General features: G+C 37.8%; 1 protein-coding gene across 1 annotated transcript; it reads left to right on the top strand.

Moving 5' to 3' along the window:
• Window positions 1–5817: 5817 nt before the first annotated feature.
• On the top strand, window positions 5818–16944 carry LOC146507964 (DEP domain-containing protein 1B-like). Its single transcript, XM_085178480.1, has 11 exons — window positions 5818–6019; window positions 7560–7825; window positions 7990–8134; window positions 8558–8685; window positions 8766–8896; window positions 8988–9035; window positions 9317–9457; window positions 9581–9747; window positions 11432–11608; window positions 13596–13778; window positions 14643–16944. Exons 1-11 carry the CDS (start codon window positions 5972–5974, stop codon window positions 14805–14807), a joined length of 1599 nt encoding a protein of 532 aa, XP_085034606.1. The 5' UTR covers window positions 5818–5971; the 3' UTR covers window positions 14808–16944.
• Window positions 16945–17879: the final 935 nt, after the last annotated feature.

Below are 17879 nucleotides of genomic sequence, written 5' to 3'. Positions count from 1 at the left end.
TATTGTACATGTAGACATTTTTTATAAGCCTTTTCCTCCTTCAGTTCAATTCAATTTTATTTATTTAGCAATAAATCACAACAACAGCCACCCCAAGGAACTTTATATTGTAAGGAAAAGACCCTACATCATACAGAGAACATCCCAATAATCAGATGACCCTCTATGAGAAAGCACTTAGGAAACAGTAGGAAAGAAAAACTCCCTTTTAACAGGAAGCCTCTGGCAGAATAAGGCTCAGGGAGGGGCGGCCATCTGCTTGGGGGTGAGGGGAAGGAGACAGGACAAAAGGCAATCATGGCCAATTCATGACCATCCTAATGATGCAGCGAATTAAAATACAAAATATACACAACTATCACACCGAACAGTCCTTTTTAACTGTTAGTAGTTCTATCTTAAACTGAACAGTCTTTGCAATGATGAATATGCATGATTTTGGATTGCACATATAACAAATAATGAACTTGAAATTAATTTTAAAAAGCACAAATATCATAACACATATATATAATATGTTCCTTCCCCCAAAAGACAATAAGAACGAAAATTGTAAATTTAAAGACTCTTGTTCAGACTCCTCTATGTGGATGATTATGTGGTTGAGGAGCTTTTGAAATTACTCTTGCAGGTGTAGTCTTTGTTTTGTGTCCTTCGGCATGCATTTCCATTGTCTGTTCTACTTCCTGCCACTGGGGGTCATCAAAGTTGAAAATTGTATAGCATTAAAGTATAGGCTTTCCACTGCTGTGTATCCCCCTTTTCCCTTATTGTGAATTTAACTGGGATTGGCAAACTGCCCAAAATGAATTGCTGGTTCATTACTTTGCCTGTGATTGACAATTCGGGGTAATGCTTCTGGCTGAAATGTGACCTCAAAGCACGAGTGTGCCCTCTACAGCAACAGCAGCCAATATAATGACTACAGCAGTGTGCACTATGATAGCCTGTGGGAAGACAGATACAGCATTTGTCAGTTCTCATAACACTGTTTTGTCATATTTAAAGGCAGCAAAACTTCACCTACCTCGATATGGAGAAGGCAAACAGCCACAGGGATGTTAGAAAATTATTTGATTTTCTCTCTGCTGCATATAACCATAGGCATTTATGTGTTTTTTTGTGCAGAGGAGTTTTTTTGTTTCCTGTTCTCATGCTGTCCTCATGCAACAACATGAGGACAGCATGAGTAGAGGTCTCTTTTTCTCCTTTTGTACTTTCCCATTGTAGTGTATATTTCAGTGTTTTTATTCTGTAACGCTACCGATCTCCGACCTGTATCCCCATGTGATGTCTGTGTTGTGTGTGTAAGGTTGGGGGGGGGGTCCTATTTCACTGCAGGGCAACCTGCACGTGGCGAATAAAGCCTTGATTGATTGATTGACATTATAAAAGATGGGTCCAGCTTCTAGGTCTAAAATGCCTGGAAAAAGACCTGAAGTCCTCAGACCCTGAGCCCTGACCTTTGTAAACACCTCTCTGCCGAGTTTTTGGACTCCATCATTCATTTTAGGTCATACTGAATAAAAACTTCCATTCCAAGTCCATTTTGGTCTTTGTAATTGTCAAATTGTCAGACAGCAGGATTGTCCAGGTTATATTAACTGGGTTGAAACTTGTAACTGGTAGGTTGTTAGCCAATGAGGCAACAGTTTTACAGATGATTGACATGACAGTAGCTACGTCCATCTTTAACATTCCAAATAGCTGTCTTCTAATTTCAGCTAGAAGAAAAAAACATAGTTTCATAGTTATATCACAACTAGACTTGTAAGGTTTTCACCATGTGTGTGTGTGTGTGTGTGTGTCTTTGTGTGTGTGTGTGTGTGTGTGTGTGTGTGTGTGCGCGCGCGCGCGCGTGCCAAAAAGGTCCCAGAAACACCTGTCATGTGCAATCAACACAAGTAAGCAATCATTACATTCTGACAAAACGTCACCCTCTGTTTCCCAATAATTGTGTTACCACTGCTCGCTGCAAACTGTAGTGTGCTGGTGTCTCGGGATGTGTTGATTTGTTTCCTTTTTGTTTTGTTTTGTTTTGTTTGGGGTTTTTTATTTTTTAGTCCACCATAGCACCTTGCTCTTCTTTTAGCTTTTATTAACCTGCCTGGTAAAAGTATCCTGTGGCTTGCGTGTTGTCCATACCCCTTCAATATATGTCTGGCAAGTCTCTGCAGCCGATATTGCTATAAATAGAGCCTTCCCTGCAACATAAAATGGTTTAAATCAAAGTGTTTGATCATTTACTGCTCTGATTTGGTGTGATGTTTCTGATAAATCTATCTATTTTCTCCAAAAGATATCTCGTTGTAATATTAAAAATATTGTGGACACTATTGACACAACAGTAAAAGATCAGTAAAAGAGCATCAAAGTCAATACAGACCTCCTTTCACAACTAAAGTGTCCAACCTTTGATGATTGGTTATCGTGGAAAAACTCTTACTATAAAAGCAATATCACTAAAGGACGATGGGAAGGCAGGAGAAGAAAGGACAGAAAGAACATTTCAAAGTTAGCAAACATCCATCAGTACCCAGAGTTAAGTAAAAGAAAATCATGATGAATTTGGTAAAACTGCAATTCCTCACCATCCCAAGAACAGCATCGTTTCCACTAAACATCATGGCAGCATTATGCTTCTGTGCAACTTATTATCAGTTGATATGTTCTCCAAGAGACCAGTGACATGACCGTCATCTGAAGCTTAGCACATACACATTTTTGTCTTAAAAAAACAATTCTGGGGCTGAACTTGAAAAAAAAAAAGGTCCATATAACATCCCTGAATGTCTTTGGCCTGTTTGTGAAAAGAAATGGAGAGGGCTTGCCTTTCATAATATATTTGGTGGCAAAGTTAGTAACACGGCAGAGGTCAGTATTTAAAGTTAGTTGTTTTCTTCTCTTATTGATTAATGTTGTATCAAAATGAAATAGTACTATACTTGAAATCATAGCAGTCACACGTGATATAATGTGAGTTACCAATGATGGGTCTTGTCAGTGACAGTCTAGTCTTACTTCTGCATTGGTCTCCAGTCTAGTTTGAGAAGGCAAACTCTACCTGTCCTAAATGTCACTGCCATGACATTTCACTGAGATGTCAAAGCCATTAGAGCCAAAGCAAGGTGAGGAGAGATATTTCTCAAATGAAATGAAATCTGGTTTTGAAAGTGAACCATGGGCTGTCACTGGAGTTATTAATGTCAACACACCTCCAGAAGGCTCTACTGTGACTTGGGGCATCTAAAATCCCTCCTTGCACTATGAAAGTCACGATGCCAGTGCCTTTATGTGGGCTCCAAACTTTTTACAACTCTTTCAGCTGGTTAAGGTCGCTACACAAATTTTAACACATCGGGCTATTTACATTTGCTCGGTTGCTGACCTTTAACTGTCAACTCTTTCCCAGCCTTCTGTATTTTTAGCTTTGGCTTGACTGCACTGCCATTGAACATCTATGGCTGACTGTAATGTGTAGAGAATAGTGTATAATAGAAAATAATGAATGCAGTACTTTAAATGATAAAACATCAATGAAAAACCAATGGCTTCTCTTACTATATGGGAATCAGGATGCTAAAATGAAAAATCATTCGGCACTCTGAGCATTGCAGCAAATTTGCAGCAAACACATCTTGACATATTTGCCGCACAAATAGATTAGTTCATTTTTCATCATTGTTCTGCACATATGGTTTGCAAAAATCTAACTCAACTGATAAGATAGCAATCTTATCAGAGTTGCACAGCAGCTTGGTGACAGAGATTTAGTTGCTGTGGCTTTGGTGCCTCAGATCAGCTGAAACACTCAGTTTATTTAAATCCAGGTTGAAGACTCACCTATTCTCAGCTGCATTTGAATAAAGCACCAAATCCACAATCTTAAGCTTAAATTTCAAAACTTATATTTTAATTACTGATTTTATCTACTGTTTTTTAATCAATTTTAAATCATGCTTTATATTGTTTTTGTTTTTTAATGTCTCTGTAAAGCACTTTGAATCTCCTTGTTGTTAAATTGTGCTATATAAATAAACTTGCCTTGCCTAGTGATGCAAATGCTGTTATACTGTATATTAGGGCCTTGAATTCTTGCCACTTATCTCTCCCTCTGCCTTGCTGATAACAGAAAATGGATGGTATGCAATGCAAAGAAAGGAAAAAAGCATAAGTACTTTTTTATGTTACCCTTGTTAACCCCCAAATATGATATACAGTGAAGTAAAAACTCTTTTCTTCATATTTCCTTGTAAGAAATTGATCATGATTGAAGGAACAGTGCTTTGTAGGTTCTAATCTATTTTAAATTTAGATTTTATTTGAAATTTTCCAAAGCATATTAAAGGAGTGGTACAGCCATCCTGTGTGGAGCTGGGGAGTGTTTGAATTATTAAATACACTGATCCTTCACAGATTTGTAGAAGGGACATGTCTACAATTATTTCACTTTTCTTCATCCTCTTTAATCTCCTTTATGGCTCCATGACAAGCCTTCAGTGTATCCCAAAAGCTGTAGCATGGTTTTGGATAAATAACTGTGTCACCAGCTTGTCATTTGAGTATTAAGATCTTATTTGCCTTCAAGCAATGCATTAGCAAACTCCCCAAAATACATGGAGTATTATACATTTTTGCTGCTCAGTGTTTGAATTCCCAATAGGCTAACTGGAAACACCAAATGTACCAGTTAGGGTGACCAGATCCCCACAAACTCAAACACTGTGTTTGTGTGTGGCAAGCGGGACATGTTAACAATGTTGGGAAGTAGTAAATGTATTATGTTTGAACTTTTTCAAACATCTTGCTATATAAATACATAAAGAATAAAAGGAAACTGAAGTTTATTTTCATGTTCCCATGTCATGGTCTATATATACTCTTGCATTCTCTGTTATTTCACTGTTATTTCAGCTGCTGTTCAGTGTAAGATTCGGAATTCAGCAGGGAGGCATCCATAGACTTGCAATTTCTAGACAATTATGACACAAACACACATACTATTTCACTTCACACCACATTTTTTTACTGTGCGAAATTGAAAAATGACACCAGCAAAAACAAAACATATCTCAATATATACAATTTGTTTTATTTCATTTTATTTTGTGTCATATTCATCAAAATCTGCAAAGCTTCTAACTTTTTGGTGACGTTCATTCTTTGGGAACAGCATTAGACCGGCTTAACTTAATTTGACTAAAATAAAAAATAAGAAAAAAGTGCCAAAAAGCCAAACTTTAGAAAAGTTAATGTTCTGCAGTACCAGTAATATGGGACATTGTCTCAAGATGTAGGACAGGTGGACAAGGAATAAAATAAATTTAAATAAATAATGTAGCAGTATATACAGACAAATTGTCGTTGTTTTTCTTTCCTAGCTTATTTTTCAATGCTATACAGGAGAAAATATTGTGTGAAGTTAAACAGTACGTGTTTCATAATTGTCTAAAATTGCCTGTCTTTCCCGAGTACGTGTACATTTAATATACAATTTTGGGGGATAAGTAGCAAGCAAGTAGCATGGCAACTGTTACAATCAGTTACTCACCAATAGTAGTATTAGTTTCGTAATTAATCGAGGTGGTCGTCTTGAGGTGACACAAACGTTTTATAAGCAAATCATGTAGTTAAAATTTAAACGTTTTTAGAGAGAAGATAAATAAATACTCTAAAAATAATCCTATTCTCCTCTTATCAACCCTAAGTGGCTGTGTCGGGAATTTTTTAGGGGGCAGGGCAAAATGTTGCGCTGCCACATTTATTTATAAACGCTTTGCTACAATTGGTCACGTGATCATACTGCTGGCTAATCACGTCGTAGAACTGATGTGACGCACGAGATTCAAAGTTGCCAGCAACGTTTCTGCTCAGACTCTTCTTCTACTTAAGTTTATGACAAGCTTAAAAGAAAAAAAAGAAAACTGTGTCCATGTCGGTGTCCAAGTGAAGCGGGGTTTTTACTATTACAATGGAAAACCAAGTTATTGGACCGGGTCCATACAGGGCGACGAAACTGGTGAGTGTTGTGAACTAAAGCACGTTACGTTGGAATGCTTTAACTTAATGTAAATGGAGAGACTAGGTAGTTTTTCGTGTGTGGCTTAACTATTTACTTGTCAACGTAAAGTAAACTTGTGTTAAATGAACTGCGTTCTTACAAACGTAACCGAGTCGTAAGTTGAACTAATAAACAGCTCTCGCGTTATCAGTTAGGTTTGTAAGCGTTTACAAGCCTGTTTAGAGTGAGGCTACATTAAAACTAAGTACACATAGATATAGTGAATTTGCATATTATATGTAGTTACTTATCACAAACACAGTCGGCACTCTTTATTTCGTGTAAGAGCTCGATACACAACACAGTTTGCTGTTAATGTTAGCTCTTTTTACGCCCAAAGTCCAAAACAAGTATTTCAAAATATCCACTGTTTGGGAGCACACAGTTTTAACCCTCGGTTCCTACTTCTGTTCAAACGCCCACCTCAGTGTGCCTCCCCATTAAAAGCAGGGCACTGAAACAGAAGCAGATAAATGAAGTTGAGCTGTCATTAATTTCATGTACATCTGTTATTTTCTTTGACATATCTGAGTCAGAAAAGACCCCTAAAGTGCGATAAAAATCAAAGTTTTCCAGGGTTACAGAGAAAAACCTTTTTGAGTTTGAACACAGTGGAAGGCTTTTACTAGCCTTGGCCTGTTTACTCAATAACATCCACTGCTGGCTCTTTGGTTTAACTTTTGTAAATCAGATTTCTGCCATGGGGTATTTGGATCATTTTTTTTTTATTTTTTTTTTAATTTAAATTCATTCTCATTTATCGAAGGTCACAAATACACAATGGAATCGCATAGTTTTTGTTTTTTGTTTGTTTGTTTTAATTCTTCTGCAAAAAGAATTTCTAGAAACTGTCAGCTAGCTTTCCACCTGCTACCCCAGCATTCTTCCTTCACCAGTTTCTTTTTCGATGTCTCTCTTTCAAACAGTCTGCAGACGAGCTTATTGGCTTTCGTTTTTTAAGATTTTCCATCTTTTCCTTTACTTTAAACCTTTTTCATGATTGAGACCAGCCAGGGCAAAGGTTTTTATTTGCAGGGATTCTTCCAGGTATTAAAGACCTTGTGTCGCCTAATTCTCTCTCCCTCCCTCTTTCTTGTTCTCTCTCTGCTTTTATCTAAGCTCAAAGCCTTTTATTTTTCTCCCACACATCTACACAGTGTAACACAATGATGGTAATGCATCCCAAAACACGATGATGAGATAGTGTTTTATTTATTATTGATAAGTAAATCTTTTTTTTTCCCTTAACAGGAGGATAATGGAGTTGTTAGAGTAGTTTCAGAGCAGGGCCTATAAACATGGAAATGTCTGTTCTTCATTTGCTATTTAAATACATGCCTGTGTATGGCTGATACTGCCATCTTAAAGTAACTAATGGGCATCATGCATGCAGATTTTCTGCTGTGGCAACATCGTATAAAAGCATAGCTAAAAACAGTATTGAAGCACATCACTCTGCAGCGTTTCTCACCACATTCTGTGTTTTGCTGTTATGCAGTGGAATGAAACCATCAGACTTTTTCGCGGTGGCATGCCACTTAGAAGGCATTGGGCACACTTTCGCTGCTATGACTGCAGCTTCACGGGAACCGAGGCTGTGGATTATCTGCATAATCTGCTGAGGGACAATCACAACTTTGGTCCTGAGATAACCCGCTACCAGACCCTGCAGCTGCTTAGAAAGTTCCTCAAGGCCCACGTGATTGAAGATAGCAAAGGCCGCCATGGGACAGAGGACTTTGAGGACAATGGCCATTTGTACAGGTGCACCTCTGTCATACTGCATAGCTCCTTTGTTTTTGGTTTGTTTCTTTATTTTATATTAGAAGACATCACTGATGCATTTCCACAATACAGTTCATCTCTGTTTAGCAAGTGCATCTCTTTACCTCTTTAACTGAGCCCAGTACTATTGACTGTCTCTCCAGGTTCCCAACACTGTCTCCACTCAAGTCTTTTCCAGCAAGGCCTGTAATAAAAGACTGCAGTGACTTGCCCAGACTCATCCGCTGGGATGACTATGAGGAGCTGCCTCAGCAGGCGAACTTTGCACCCGTGAAGTCTGCTGTCCTGGTGAGAAAGAAATGTTCTAGCCCCAACTGTGCTTTCATTAGCTCCTTTCATACATCCTGTTTCTCTTCAGCTTCAAGACACCTCCTGTATGTTACATCAGTGCTATAGATATTTATATATGCAGCACTGGTGTAACATGCAGAAGGTGTCTTGAAGCTGCCATCACCAACAAACAAAAATGTTAAATATCATTAAACAGGTACAATACTTATTCCCTGTGTCATTTCTAATTATTGCACGTAACTTACTTTATGGACCTCTATGGTTGGATTCAGTTTTCATTAACAGACCTCTGACATGAAGTTAAACTTAAGTTAGTAAGTATAGCTTTTGTTTGATTGTAGCACAGTTTCATGGGTTCCTTTCACAGTGCTTACTCAATTTAACTTTCAAAGTAATTTTTTCATTTTCCTTTTTAATCAGACTTCAGATTTGTGGAATAAAAGGCACAGCGTTGCTATTGGAGATGTGCATGAATGCAAACTTATACGCAGGAAGGAGATAACATCAAAACAAGTGGATCACATCTGGAAATCAATGACAGTGGCACAGTATGTTACTATTGTACATTACCTGTTCATCACTTCCATTGTTTGTGCTGTATGGAGATTTAATTCTAATCCTGTTTTAGTTTGCAGAGAGTGCTGGGTCTGAAGACACTGGATGGCGTTTTGAACCCAGCGCATGTCAATGGCAAGCACATTGTTCACAATGTGTTCAGTGTCAATAAAGCAGGCATAGTTGTATTGGAGAACAAAGCTGGTATGCTGCATTGGTTCCCAGAACTATTGCTTTTTTTGTTGTTGAAACTTGCTGTATGATTACAATTCACCCATTCTGTTTTCATTTCTAGAGGACATGCCCTATTGGGTGGTAACTGCAATGAAATGCCTTGCTAACTGTAAGTATACATTTTCTGTTGACCTTAAATAATTCTTGTTTAAAAAAAAAAATACTGCCATAAGTAAGATTGAAGAAAAATCATTCTGTACAATTGATTTCACTTTCATTTTATTTTATATTGTTAATGAGTTTCTGACAGGTGATATTTCTCTCTGGGCTTTTAGTGCCATAAGCACTTGTAATTTTTAGAGGTCTTTCTACAAAGCCTGTGTGTGTATTTAACTTTCCTCCACTATTCCTTGTGAAAAGCCATACATCTGTCTTTGTTTTCTTTCTCAGGGCCTAATGGCAATGAAAGCAAACAGCCAGTGTACCCAGGTTTTGAGAGGGATGTTCTAAGAACAGTAGCAGACTACTACCAGAGACTTAAAGAACCCCTGCTGACTTTTCATCTGTATGAAGTATTTGTCAACATTCTCAGTGAGTGCCTCACAACGTGGATTCACTACAGTGTTTTTGCACTGCTGTTTTCTGGTGTTTGTTTTGCTAACCTCTAAGTTTACCCTTCCAGTGCTGGACTTATCTTTTATTATATCACTGCAGGTTTGCTGCCAGTGCAGGAGGCAGCCAGTGAGGCTCTTCAAGTAAGCTGCCTCCTTCTGCCGCCACCCAACCGAAGACGCCTCCAGCTTTTATTGCGTCTCATGGCCCGAGTCTGTCAGAATCCCCAGCTTCCTCCACTTAATGACATGATTGCTACCCGCACACTGGTACATAATCCTACAATTTATTTATTTCACTTTGTACCATTTCGGCAGGTTAACTAAGTCCATTGTTTTAGTAAAAGCTCATAAATCAGTATTCATATATTATAGGAGGACAAATGAGCCTGTTACATAATGGAAATTTAATAGTCCAGCAGACAATTCTATTTTCATAAAGGTTATAACCATATATGTCAACCATAGATTCGTTGATACATGTACCACAACTTCCAACTGCTAATATAAATCAAGCAAATGGAGGTATACTCTTTTTCATGCACGCACTGAGTCCCTAACTGTACTAGTATATCACTGACAGAGGTACATGAAAGAATGAAAATAGCTGACTCCATCAGATCAGGACATTAAATGTTCCTTAATGTGCTAGCTCCCTGCTATAAAGTCTATGTAACTGATTTTGCTAGTTCATGTGTAAAAACACTTTATTTCAACACACTCTTTTATAGATATTTCTATATAATATTGCACAGAGTGCCAGCTCATGTTGTGATAAAACAGATACAACTGTGATAATTCATATAACTGTAAAACTGTTATATGAGCGTGAACATTGTAACAACATTTTAATAACTCACACTGATGCATATTTTTGAGTTACTTGGGTAAGTCTGAGGTATTCATTTTTACGCTGCACACTTTCTTTTCAGAATGCACTTTGTTACAATTTGCTTACTGGCTTTTGTCCATCACCTGCAGTTGCCTGTACCATTCCTTCTTGTCAAATGCCTCTGGTACATTTGGTATATTGTCTAGTATAGTTGAAGAAAAAAATCATGCTTTCAGAATTTTGAAATGATTAAAACATGTTTGGTTGGAATTCTGGAATTGACTATTTGACAGCTTTGATCTTGAAATGTGTAAAAGAAGAAAGAAACATATTTTTTTTTGTCAGGCTGTGATGAATTATGGTAAGGAGAATACATTCTCCCATAGCTTCCTGTGTGGTACCAGGGATGAAGAGAGTGAAGCTCTTCTGAAACACAGTTTGTGCAGAATCATTGTTACCTGTAAAGAGTAAATGGACTGTAGTGCAATATTGTCAGGGATTTGGACAGTCCTTTATTCTTAATAACGAAAGGGTATAAAAGAAGTTAAAAAGACTCAAAATTGCATATGTGGTAGATATACAACATTTTTTTGTGATGGGCCTATAAACATGGAAATGGACTGTAGAAAGTCTGGCTGCTTAATAGCTGCTTTTCAGTGAGAGTGGGGGAGTTCTGGGGGATTTCAGGGAGGTTGATGTGGGTGTTTTATTTCCACAAGTTCAGTGTTTTTCAGTGTTTTTCACAACCCCAGGCACATTAGACCTCTCACATATAAAGATTTTATAGATTTAAGATTTTATAAAACACTCTTCATAGCAACATGCTGCAAGTGAAGCCAGTTAAAAACCTAATGAAAAAGGGTATTATATAGTTTTTATTTTATAACTCCGTATAGCAGTGTATCACTTTATTAAGTCTTCATCTTAGCAAGATAATGAACCCAAAAAATCTGCCTGCATGCAAAATTCACACAATATAACTTTCACAAAGATGTTTATTACTTTGGATTTATGATGGGTGCTTAACATATTTTATAAATCTTCAATATTGCTGTAGCGTAAGCAGCATACTTTCACTGGCAGTGACCCCCTTATCCAACTCTCACTGTGGTGTCTGTCTAGATGGTGCAGATGTTCTCTCAGTGCGTTCTTGGCTCAGCAGACGACATGGACTTGGATGAGTTACTTGCCACCAAATTGGTGACCTTCATGATGGAGCATCACAACACCATCTTCCATGTGCCTGCCAAGCTGCGTTGCCAAGTTGAAGAGCATCTGTCCCACCTCAAAAGAGCACAGGTTGGTACACATTCAGTCACAATGAAATTGAAATTAAGTTTAGTGTTATATTAACCAGAGTCCAACTGATTTAATTTGAAGATTTAAACAAAGGGAACAAAGGCAACACAAGAAATGAGTGATTTATTTTCCATCTTGATGGGGTTTACACAGGGGTAGACAACCTTTCTGATGAGGAGTGCAATTTAAAATTTCCTCAGAAGTCAGTGTGCCATATGATTGCATTAGCAATACATTTAATTACACTCTATATTAACGGTTACACACTACATAGAACCACTTTATAGAATTATATTTGTTCACAGATGTTGGCAGCTATCAGCAAATAGTTATCAGCTATTTTGAAACAAAACAAAAGACACTTTTTATCCATAACAAGAACTTCATGACAGCAAATGAACTGTACAACAGAAAATGCAAATGCTATTTATGGTCTCCTCACAACAATGATAAGAAAAATAAACTGGGCCAATATGGCATGTTTGTTAATACAGAGATACACATGTCAATGTGATCTCTGGTCTCCCACTCAGAGACACAGGTCTCCAAGTGTCCAGCATTCAGACTGCTACCTGAGGACACTCATGTGAGAGAAAATCTGCTCACACAGATATGTAGAGCCAAATACTGTCAATAAGGCCTCTGCAATGTTCTGAAGACAGTTAAACTTGTCAGGTAGTGATGTCCAGCAGGTGAAAATGCAAGCTCCATGAACACACACAGCTGTGGATTCCAGCTGCTTCGATGTTATATGTATGATTTCTATACATTTTACGTCAGATAAAAACTTTGGTTGTAAGCTTCAGATAATTATTTAATAAAAGCTAACATTCCAGCAAACATCAGCTGATATTAGAAAGTAATATTAAATTCTAACAACAGCTGATCAAGCTTAAACGTGCTGCTGTTGTTTAGCGTCATCCGCCGGTTTCCTCTTTTTGGCGCAAAGTGGGCGATAAACAAACAAGAGAGAAAAGCCGATCAGCTGATCATTGATCAGTTTCATGATTGGAGAAGAAACAGGAAAGGGAGGGGGAGAATGAGAGAAGAAGAGGCAGCTGTGCAGCAAAGACACAGAATAAATCCAGCTTTGTGTCTTTTTCCATTCTAGCTGAAGTCCGGGACAAACTGTCCCTTTTTACCTCAACACGAAATGCGTAATATTTTCTCTCAATACGGGACGATTCCGTCTTTTTACGGGACGGTTGGAAACTACTAACTAACCTTATGAATTAAATAAAGTTCAACATCAGTAACATCAAAGCACCCACCCAGCTGTATAGAAACTCCGTCATGCTAGCTAGCACGCAGTACGAGTTATTGTAACTGATTAAAGTCAGCACAACGAAAATAAACTCCACCTAAACTTGGTTTATATCTGTCCCAGATAGACTGCAGGTCATTACTTCTTACCTGAAGTTCAGTTCACCTGACACCCGGACCGGCGGCCGCCTCGAGTCTCTCCTCCTGCCTCTCCTTACTGTCATCCACCTGTTGGCCTCCACCACTTGCTAATTTTACTGAATCTGAGGAAGCTCCGCCATAGCCACCACCAAACAACTGAGTTATTTTTACACACCGACCAGCATCTGGCCAGTCCACCACCTTTCATTGTTTATACCGTTACAAAGAAAAGAAAAAAAAGTCAAATGCCCAGTATGCCGGATGGCCAGTCCAGCTATGGTCGTGCCATCAGTTAACCCTTCGCGTGCCAACTATGGCACGCGTGCTTAGAGTTACAGATCCCTGGGTTTACAGGGGCTTCACTTATAAGTGTGTGCACACAGTTGATTCATATTAGGTGTGTATATGATTAATTTTGGCTCATACTTTAGTAAATGAAGACGATGTTGATGGTACGTGTTCAACATCAGATGAAGGCCCAAATTGATTATTATCTTTTACTCCATCAGTGGGCCTCTGTCCCACACTGTTATAACTATAAACATTTTTTAATGTATTGCTGTGTCTTTGTGTCTTCCATCAGATCAAATATGCAGGGGCTGATACAGATTTCAGTGCATCTCCAGCTTTCTACAAGCAGATCAGCAGGGTGGAGTGCGAGGAGCAGAGGGTGATAGGCACTCAGACCCCGCTGCAGCAGTTGCTAGAAGGCCTGATTGCAGACAAAGAACTCCCCGCTAAAGACAAGAGGAAAAGACTAAAACAGGTATGCCTATACACCAAGGCTGTCATTAGAGCTAGATTCAACGGGATCTGTCTCATTAGATTTTGAGGGGAAAGCCAAGCTGTTCTCAAACAACAAATTACAAGCATTTATGTAAAAGCCATTTGAATTTTACGAATGCGTCAGAATCAATTCGCTCCAGAGACCGCGAAAGACGTGATTGCACTCTATTCGTTTTCCTGTAGTACTCCTGTTGCCATAGATGCGGTAAGTACTGGAGAGGATGCTAATGTGAAACAACATGGCACTGTCAGGTGCAGGAACAGGTCTGTTGGTACTTTTCTGTGTCTGATCATATTTTGCATCCTGGTCAGATGATCAGGGACAAGTTATATACAACTAAAAGCAGCTGATGTCACAGAGCTGTTAGCAAAAAAGAAGGTAACACCTCAACTTTAACTTAAGTTCATAAACATAGGATATGTATTCAGAACTCGTAAGTTTAATCTTTTGATTTTGACACAATTTTTAAATGAAATGATTCTATAGCTTTTTGTATATTTGTATAGACGGCAATGCCCCATATATAACCTTTACTGAGGCTAACCGTACACTAATAAAGTAAATAAATAAAGGCTTTGTGCCGCTCATCGAGTCAAACATTACCTTTAGTCTATCAAAAAATAAATAATGTGTGCCTTTGTTTGCAGATCTAAGTCAGAATATATTTGAGTGGTATGGCTGTAGTTTAATTCATTGGTACTGAATGCTAGTATCATGACATTTCTCTTGAATTTTAATCAAATTGAGGTCTAGAAGGAATGTGAATGTAAAATCCAAAACAATGTCGGTTTTCTTATAGGGTGTGTATATTGTAAAATAACGATGCATTTCCCATCATTGCAGTTTCAGAAGTCCTACCCTGAAGTCTACCATAGTCGATTTCCCACTGAAGAAAGCAAAGCTGCTGTCATACCCGAGAAAACCCCACGACTCAAACCTAATCTTATGTTCTTCAGCATCAAGAAACCCTTCCAGCCTTTTCAAAGAAGCTGGAGTTTCAGGGCATGATCTGCTACCACTAAAACATTTACACATCTTAACCTCAGAGTTGCAAAATGAGGAGTGAGGCTATAATGGTGTTCTCACCACAATTACAGCGCTCTTCATTAACCACTACAATTTTTACTAAAAAGAAAAAAAAATTAGTCCTTGCAGCCGATGGTAAACAAGGATGATGAATTAAAGAGCCCGTTCACTCAAGTTATAGAAGGATTATAAGAGATTTTCCTCTTAATAGGTCATTTTCTAAACGGAAGCAAATACTTCATGCAGCAAATGCAGGGGGTGAACTTACCACTTTTCTGTTTTAATAAGAAACTTGAACTAAACTATGATCCACTTACACCTAAAGAGTTATTAATCGTGATTTGTTTTTTTATTAGATTTCATTAACTGGTACTGGTACTTTGTATGGTTACAAAGATCTAAAACAGCAGAAAATGCAAGTAGCAACAGTAGTAAAATGCATTACAAAAGTATTAACAGGTTATCAGATGTTAACATTTGGTAAATCTTATAGATGAAATTCAAGTGGTCTTGAAAGATTGGTAGACAATTATATTGTATCAAAATATTCTTGGTGCTCCGAATAATCAGATGTAATTAATGATGCTCACTCAACAATGCACTGCTGCGTTTTGTTTTTTAATAATAATTTCGCAGAATAATCATCATAAATTTGAATTTAGGCAGCTTAATCTTTTTTACTTTGTTCAGGTAGACCTTTACTTAATGATGAACATATCAAGAGTTTGCCTAGAAAGGGAATATACCCTCACTGGTCACTTTATTAGGTACACTTGTTCAGCTGCTTGTTAGTGCGGGTATGATTGAGATAGCATTCTCACGGCCAGCTGAGTGCATTTAGGCATCTTTGAATGTGCCATGCTTATCATCACCAGACGGGCTAGTCTTAGTATTCAGAAACTGATCTACTGGGATTTTCCCACACAGCCATCTTGTGAGTTACACTAGAGTGGTTCAAAAAGGAGAACATCTCTAGTCACTCATGTGAACTAAGAACAGGAAACCAAAAAATACAATTCACATGGCCTAACCAACTTGAACAATTGAAGACTGGAAACCCTCCATCTGGTCTGTTGAGTCTTGAATTCTGCTGTGCATTTTGACATGAATGTCATGAAAGAGCTGAGTCATCCTCCCTAGCTGGTTTATTGATGTGGGGCATATTTTCTTGGTACACTTTGAGCCTCTTGTTGCTGTATTGAGTATTGTTGCTGACCATGTCAAACCCTTTATGACCCCAGTGTATCCATCTTCTAATGGCTGCTGCTAGGACTATAATGCAACATGGCACAAGTCTCAAACTCGTTTGTTAAACATGATAGTGAGTTCACTGTACTGGTGGAAAGGGCGATTCGCATCATAGATATACAGCCAACAAACCTGCAGCACCTGTGTGATGCTATTATGTCAATATGAACCAAAATCGTTTAGGAATGTTTCAAACGTCTTGTTCACTCTGCCACCAAAAATTAAGGCAGGTCTGGAGGGAAACCTGGTACTAACAAGGTGTACCTAATAAAGTGGTCAGTTAGTGTATGTGGCATTTTTACAGAAATGTGATGCTCTGGTTATAAATTTCATTTGTAACAACATAAATGTTGACACATTTGGGGAAAACTACACAGTCCAGATGAAAATCATAGACTTACAGTATATACACTTGTAGTAGTGTATGTATTTAATTGATGCGTCCCTTTCTCTGTAAACCCTCTGTACTGGAGTCCAACACTGCATTGTAGAGAATTAATTTCATATCTTAGCTTGTTGGTTTTATTCTGTATATAAGAACTGTTTTGTTGATTGGTACATATTTGAGTGCTTCAAATGCCGTTCTTTCACGTTTAAATGCTTATTTGTGGGGGGTTTTGTATGTCTTCTATTCAGTCAGGTGGTTTTGTTTTTTTTGTTTGTTTGTTTGTTTTTGTTTTTTAATCTTAGACTTAAAAAGTGTTTTATTTTTATAGTGATTCTGTCAATGACTGGGTTTTTATAATATCCCTAAACCAATGCTGGAATAACTGTTACTCTCGAATTGCTGCTCTGTTCTGGAATTAAATTAATGTTTATGATGAATTTTGTATTAAAAAAAAAATTGGCATACATAACTGTTTCTTTTATTGCTGTTTTTCTGTTGAGTATTTCGGCTTTTTATGAGTTTGTTTCTACAGCATATATATTTATATATCTCTATATAGATATACTAAGCATTAACAGCACTGGTAATTACCAAAATCCTGTTTTGTATTTTTAATGCTAAAATATAATTCTTGTTTTACAAAAAAACTTGAGAATATTAAAAAGCACATTATTTTTGATCAGGATTTCATAATCACAGTTATTGCATTCGTGAACAGAAAAAATATGTTTAGTGGCTGAATGTTCAGATGATCTGTTCATTGAAGCCTCATGCAAAATTGTCTCAGTGGAAGGGTGGCTGTCCAGAAGCCATTCTTCAGGAGGGGAAACAGAAAAGGCTGAGGTATGCCAAATTACACAAGAACTGGACTGAAAATCAGTTGTGACAAGTCTACTACAGCGATTTTCTACAGCCATCTGTAAAACACAGTGGAGGCTTTGTAAATGAATAAAAAGCAGCCAACATCCAAAGAAAGGTAAATGTCCTTCAAGAAGCCTGAAAACCTATTCCTAAGGACTGCTTGTTTTGCACAGGGACATAAATATCACTATAACTAAGCCGCAGGTTTGCATCAGAACTAAAAAGTGCATACTTGAAGAACACCACCTGCCAAAAAAGAGAGAAAGTGCAAGAGCATAATTAGCAAATGTAGAGCAAAATCTTTCGTTATAATTCAACATTTGGGAATGTTTTTATTCGTACCATTACGTCCCCATTCATAGCATTCTTAAGATAGATCTTCATATTTAAATAGTGAAAGAGTACTGAGTTCTCTGTTTGCTTAGATACAGGTGTGCCAGGCTATTGGAATTCTTGTGAAGATTTATCTGACATGTGCATAAAGAAACAGCGAAAGAATAAGGAGTGCGATGCGGTCTGCTTGACCTTCAGTTGTTGACGCTTCTCCGTCATCTTTT

The sequence above is a fragment of the Neolamprologus multifasciatus genome, chromosome 11 (assembly GCF_963576455.1).
Source record: "Neolamprologus multifasciatus chromosome 11, fNeoMul1.2, whole genome shotgun sequence".
Classification (NCBI taxonomy): Eukaryota; Metazoa; Chordata; class Actinopteri; order Cichliformes; family Cichlidae; genus Neolamprologus; species Neolamprologus multifasciatus.
Note: the sequence above shows the minus strand (reverse complement) of the source record. Positions and strands in the feature narration are given on the sequence as shown.

What these genes read in the sequence shown, in the direction of transcription:
- LOC146507964 (XM_085178480.1), top strand. Translation starts at nt 5,972, where the DNA reads ATGGAAAACCAAGTTATTGGACCGGGTCCATACAGGGCGACGAAACTG. An exon ending in CCGTGAAGTCTGCTGTCCTG is followed by an intron (nt 8,135 to 8,557) that starts GTGAGAAAGAAA and finishes CTTTTTAATCAG; the next exon opens with ACTTCAGATTTGTGGAATAA. An exon ending in AATGAAATGCCTTGCTAACT is followed by an intron (nt 9,036 to 9,316) that starts GTAAGTATACAT and finishes TTTCTTTCTCAG; the next exon opens with GGCCTAATGGCAATGAAAGC.